Here is a 6,171-nt window from a genome sequence, read left to right as displayed (position 1 = left end):
CCTGTATAGATGGCTCTGTTTTTGTAGAGGCCTTCATGGGATGTCCCGGTTGTACAATAATCTGTATATTAACCAAATCAATTGGTTAAGCATTTATTCATACAAATCATATTGGTCTTATGGGGTTCCATTGCTTCACCTTCAATGGTTACGGGTAGGTACCATAGTTCTGAGTTTAACGTCGTCAGCTCGACTTATTGAGTGTAGAATTCATCAGTCTATCAGAGTGACTGATGGACGTTGCTCAAAATGTCCTCCAAAGTATAATTTGAGTCTCTGACCATTTACCTTAAATTTATCTCCTCCACTGTTCTGTTGAATTTTGATTGCTCCATAAGGAGTAACACCTGTAACATTGTAAGGACCTGTCCACCTGGATTTTAATTTTTCTTGGAATAGCCTGAGTCGACTATTGTAAAGAAGTACATGATCTCCAATTTTAAAACTTTTTTGTCGGATCAAATTGTCATGCCATATTTTTGTTTTTTCTTTGAAAATTCTGGCATTTTCATAAATTCCAACCTCAGTTCTTCCAATTCATTAACCTGAAAAAATCTATTTTTACCAGCAGATGTTAATTCAGAGTTTAATGCTTTGAGTGCCCAAAAAGCTTTGTGTTCTAATTCAACTCGCAAAAAGGCAAGCCTTTACAAAGACTAATTTATATGGGGATGTTCCAATTGGCGTTTTGAACGCCGTTCGATATGCCCATAATGCATTATCTAATTTTAAAGACCAGTATTTTCTTGAAATTCCAACCGTCTTTTCCAGAATTCTTTTTAACTCGCGGTTGGAAACTTCAACTTGCCCTTGTGTTTGAGCATGATATGGTATTCCAGTTTTGTGAGTCACACCATATTTTGATAGCAAAGCAGAAAATTACTTATCATGAAATGAGTTCTTTGATCACTAATGATGACTCGAGGTGTGCCAAATCTAGTAAAAATATTTTTTCTAAGAAAATTACACATTGTATGAGCATCATTCTTCCTTGTGAGGATGGCTTCAACCCATCTTGATACATAATCCACACCCACAAGGATATATTCAAAAGAATGAGAAGAAAGAAAAGGACCCATAAAATCTATTCCCCAAACATCAAATATTTCACATACCTATATTGATTGTAATGGCATCTCATCTCTCTTAGTGATATTACCTGTTTTCTGACACCTGTCACATTATGTAACATATGCTCGGGCATCTTTGAAGAGTGTTGGCCAGAAAAATCTGGCCTCCAATACTTTAAATGTCGTACGGTTTGCAGCATAATGACCTCCAATTGCTCCATCATGACAGTGATACAAAATTTTGGTCATCTCTTCTTCAGGTACACACCTCTTGATGGTATTATCTGCACAAATTTTGAACAAGTAAGGTTCATTCCACAAATAATACTTAGCATCAGAAATAAGCTTTTTTCTCTGTTTGTAAGAGAGATCTTGGGGTGTCCATCTTCCAACCAAGTAATTAACAATATCTGCGAACCAAGGTGGTTGAGTCACAATAGAGTCAACTGAAAAAATGTGTTCATCAGGAAATTCTTCTTTTATCTCGTTGAACTTGAGGGGAGGGTCTTCTAGTCTAGACAAATGGTCAGCTACCTGATTCTCTGTTCCTTTTTTGTCTTTTATCTTAAGGTCAAATTCTTGCAGAAGTAAAATCCATCTTAACAATCTAGGTCGAGCATCCTTTTTTGCTAAGAGGTATTTTAGAGCTGCATGGTCAGTAAAAACAGTGACCTTCGTTCCTATCAAATAAGAACGAAATTTATCAAATGCAAATAATACTGCCAGTAACTCTTTTTCTGTTGTGGCATAATTCAGTTGAGCCTCATTTAGTGTTCTACTGGCATAGTAAATGGGACGAAAAATCTTATCCTTTCTCTGGCCTAAAACATATCTAATTGACGTATCACTAGCATCACACATAACCTCAAAAGGTTGACTCCAATCAGGGGACACAACTACAAGGGCAATTGATAATTTCTCCTTCAGGGTGTCAAAAGCTATCATGCAATCACCTGAAAAATCAAACTTAACATCTTTCATCAAGAGGTTAGTCAGAGGTTTTGGAATCTTTGAAAAATCTTTTATGAACAATCTGTAAAAACATGCATGACCTAGAAAGCTTCTAATGCCTTTAACAGTTGTGGGAGGGGTAATCCTACTATAAGATCAATTTTAGCCTTATCAACTTCTATTCCATTAGTAGTGATTTTATGTCCTAAAACAATTCCCTCTGTAACCATAAAATGATATTTTTCCCAATTCAGAATCAAGTTTGTCTCTTCACATCTCTTAAGAACTAAAGTCAAGTGGTAAAGAAAATCTTCAAATGTTTTGCCAAAGAGTGTAAAATCATCCATAAAAATTTCAAGAAATTTTTCAGTCATGCCAAAAAAAATTACTGACATGCAATGTTGAAATATAGAAGGGGCGTTGCACAGACCAAATGGCATTCTCCTATAGGAATATATTTCGTGAGGACATGTGAAAGTTGTCTTATCCTGATCTTCGGGTGCAATTAGTATTTGGTTATACCCTGAATAACTATTAAGAAAACAGTAAAACCATATCCTGCAATTCTTTCTAACATTTGATCAATAAATGATAAAGGAAAATGATCTTTTCTAGTAGCAACATTGAGACGTCTATAATCAATACAGACTCTCCATCCTGTAATAGTCCTCGTAGGTATGAGTTCATTATTTTCATTCTTTATAACTGTCATACCTCTTTTCTTTGGTACTACCTGAACTAGACTTACCCAAGGGCTGTCTGAAATTGGGTAAATAATACCTGCTGCTAAAAGCTTGACAATCTCCTTTTCACCACTTCCTGCATTATAGGATTCAATCTCCTTTGGGGTTGGATTATTGTCTTTTAGATATCCCCCATGAGTATTCTATGGGCACAAATTGCTGGACTAATCCTTTTGATATCCTCTACAGTCCAACCTAAAGCTCCTTTATCTGCTTTTAAGACTTGAATTAGTCTTTCTTCTTGTTTTGCAGTCAAAGAAGATGAAATAATTACTGGAAATAATTCTTGCTCAAGATAAACATATTTTAAATGAGAAGGGAGAACTTTGAGTTCAATTTTCGGTTGAACTTCTTCTGATTGCATTTCTTTATCGTTAGAATCATTTTCCAGTCTTTCAGTTTCTTTCCTGATTGTGGGATCATCATCTTGTGTAGTGCCTGATTTGGTCAAACATCTTTCCATTGAGTCAGAAATTAATTGATCATCTTTGAATTCATCTTCAAGATCACTAATCATGTCAATATAAAAGCATGAAGATGATTCCTCATCTCCTGAAAATCTTAGTATCTTTTGCATATCAAAAATGACTCTTTCTTCATCAACTCTCAAAATTAGCTGTCCTTGATGAACATGTATGATTGCTCTTCCTGTAGAAAGAAATGGTCTACCTAAAATTATTGGTTCATCAGGAAATTTTTTCATTTCAAGCACTATAAAATCTACAAGGAACACAAACTTATCTACTCTTATAAGCACATTTTTAATTATTCCCTTAGATTTTTTAGTACTTTTATCTGCAAACTGAAGTGGGACACTTATGTCCTTCATTTCACCAAGATCCAATTTTCTAAAGATAGAAAATGGTATCAAATTTACTGAAGCTCTAGAATCACAAAGTGCTTTTTCAAAATATACTCCTCCCAAAGTGCATGGAATGATAAAACTGCCAGGATCACCAAGTTTTTATGGTAGCTTATTTTGAAGTATAGCACTGCATTATTCAGTAAGCATTACCACAGAAACTTCTTCCAATTTTCTTTTGCTTGAAAAAATTTCTTTTAAAAATTTAGCATATGAAGGCATTTGCAACAAAGTATCAGTTAAATGAATATTAATATGAATTTGTTTCAAGATTTCAAAAAACTTTTCAAATTGACCATCAAGTTTTTCTCGTTTTATTTTTTGTGGAAAAGGAATTGTCACAGGTGGGGCAATCAATTTTTCAGAAATTTTTTCTTCCTTATTCTTTATTTCTTTCTCCTTTAATAGTTCAGATAATTTTTCAATATTCTTACCTTTGTCTACCTGTTGTTCTGTCTGGTTCTTTTCTTGTCTGTCTGCATAAGGTTCATCAAGTTTCTTACCTGACCGTAAAGTGATGGCCTTAAGGTGCTCCTTTGGATTTTTCTCTGTATTGCTTGGTAAGGGACCCTGAATCTTTTCTGACACAAGAGCCGCCAATTGGCTTAACTGAATATCCAGATTTTTGAGGGATGAAATTTGGCTTTCCATCTTTTCATCAGCGACCTTAATATACTTATACAAAAGGTCATCAAGACTTGGATGAGCTTGTTAGGGCCTCTGCTGGTATGACCCTGCTTGTTAATATGGTCCTACTTGCTGATAAGGTCTGTAATTCGGTTGTCTACGATTTTGATTCTGGTATCCCGGCGGGCCCTGCACCTGTTGTTTCTGGAAGCTTTGAGAGTTTTCTGCACCATTTGGGTTACTCCACTGAAATCCTGGATGCTTTTGTGCCATTGGACTCCCAAAGGGATATGGCTTATAACCGATGACATTAACATGTTCATCCGTTTGATTGGTTGCTTGACATTCATGGTTCTGGTGGTTTCCTCCACACATGTCACAAGCCTCTGATTGGTTTGATTGTTGTCTATTCACCTGAAAAGATTCAAACTTTTGTGCCAAAGAAACAATCTGTTGCGTTAGTATATTCAAGGCATCGACCTGATTTACCGTAGCAGCCTTTTTAATGATTACACGCTCGGATGGCCATTGGATAGCGTTCTCAAAAATTTCATTCAATAGTTGCAATGCTTCCTTTGTGATTTTTCCCATTATAGAACCTCCTGCAGCTGCATCTATCATATTTCTAGCAGAGGGTTTTAACCCGTGATAGAAAATGTACAATTGCATATGTTCAGGAATGTCATGGTGTGGGCATTTTCTTAACATTACTTTTAATCTTTCCCAAGCTTGATAAACTGACTCAGTGTCAGTCTGCAAGAAATTAGATATGTCTTGTCTTAACTTTGTGATTTTAGCAGGGGAAAAATATTTATTTAAAAACTTCTAAGTCATCTGGTCCCATGTCGTAATGGACCCTTGAGGTAAACTTCGCAACCAAGTCTTGGTACCTCCTTTTAAAGAAAAAGGAAATAGCCTTAACTTGATAGCTTCAGGAGGTACTCCATTGTACTTAGCAGTTTTTACAAGTTCTAAAAAATTAATTAAATGACTATGTGGGTCTTCACTTGTATCACCAGTGAAGATACAAGATTGTTGATTTGTTTGAATCAGGCCGGTCCTGATTTCAAAGTTGTTGGCTGCCATTAGGGGCTTCCTGACACTAGATTCACAGTTGAAGCGATCAGGTCTAGCATAATCCCTAAGAATTTTGTTTGCTGGCCTTGGCACCACTTCATCAAACTGCTCCTCTACATGAACTGGTGGTGGAATCTCCAGTGGATTGTTATCATCTTCTAGTTGGTGCTCCATTCTGTCACAAGTTATGCTTTGAGAAGATAATGCTTGTCCTTTCCTGTGCAATCGAAGAGATCTTTCAATTTCAGGATCGTAATTAGCCAACTCTTTTGTAGAAGAGCGGGTCATAAACTACTTAAAATTTTGAAAGTAAAAAAAAATTAAATTTAATCCTAATGTAGTGCTAGTAATTGATAACTAAACTAAAGAAAATTTCAAAGAGAATATAGATAGTTAGTGAAGAAAAACAAATACCATAATATTGTAGATAATAATACTAGTAATTAGGCTACTAATAAAATAAAAATATATATATAAAACAATGAAACTAACAATTAAGCGTTAGTAGTAATACTAATAATGAATTGAGATAATAGAGTATTATTAAGTATAAACAAAAGTTGTACTAGTGGGTAATAATAGTGATCAGTGAGAATAACACTGTAGAAGTACTAATAATAATGATAAAATATTACCCCAAAAAACAATAAACAATGATAAGAAAATAATAATATGTAACAACAAACTATATTGAAAATTAGAAAAAGAAGTACGTCGAAGTACTTGCAATGAGAAAAAAAATTGATACAACAAGTGATAGTACTAATAATAATTATACTAAATATAATGAAGGATAACTAATGATAGCAATAATACGAAGAAGTACTAATATATATTTGTT

The 6,171-nt window shown here is 34.6% G+C and overlaps 1 protein-coding gene and 1 non-coding gene across 2 annotated transcripts; one reads left to right on the top strand and one right to left on the bottom strand.

Annotated features, from left to right (window-relative positions):
* Nucleotides 1–1,181: 1,181 nt before the first annotated feature.
* LOC138908152 (uncharacterized) lies at nt 1,182–3,593 on the bottom strand. Its single transcript, XM_070198797.1, has 3 exons — nt 2,960–3,593; nt 2,544–2,840; nt 1,182–2,023 (listed from the first exon to the last, which is right to left on the bottom strand). The coding sequence occupies exons 1-3, from the start codon at nt 3,591–3,593 to the stop codon at nt 1,182–1,184; spliced, it is 1,773 nt and encodes a 590-aa protein (XP_070054898.1).
* A 1,339-nt stretch (nt 3,594–4,932) lies between these two features.
* Nucleotides 4,933–5,039, top strand: LOC117276861 (small nucleolar RNA R71). The gene has a single exon (XR_004507119.1). It is a non-coding gene; the product is annotated as a small nucleolar RNA R71 (small nucleolar RNA).
* Nucleotides 5,040–6,171: the final 1,132 nt, after the last annotated feature.

The sequence above is a fragment of the Nicotiana tomentosiformis genome, chromosome 3 (assembly GCF_000390325.3).
Source record: "Nicotiana tomentosiformis chromosome 3, ASM39032v3, whole genome shotgun sequence".
Classification (NCBI taxonomy): domain Eukaryota; kingdom Viridiplantae; phylum Streptophyta; class Magnoliopsida; order Solanales; family Solanaceae; genus Nicotiana; species Nicotiana tomentosiformis.
Note: the sequence above shows the minus strand (reverse complement) of the source record. Positions and strands in the feature narration are given on the sequence as shown.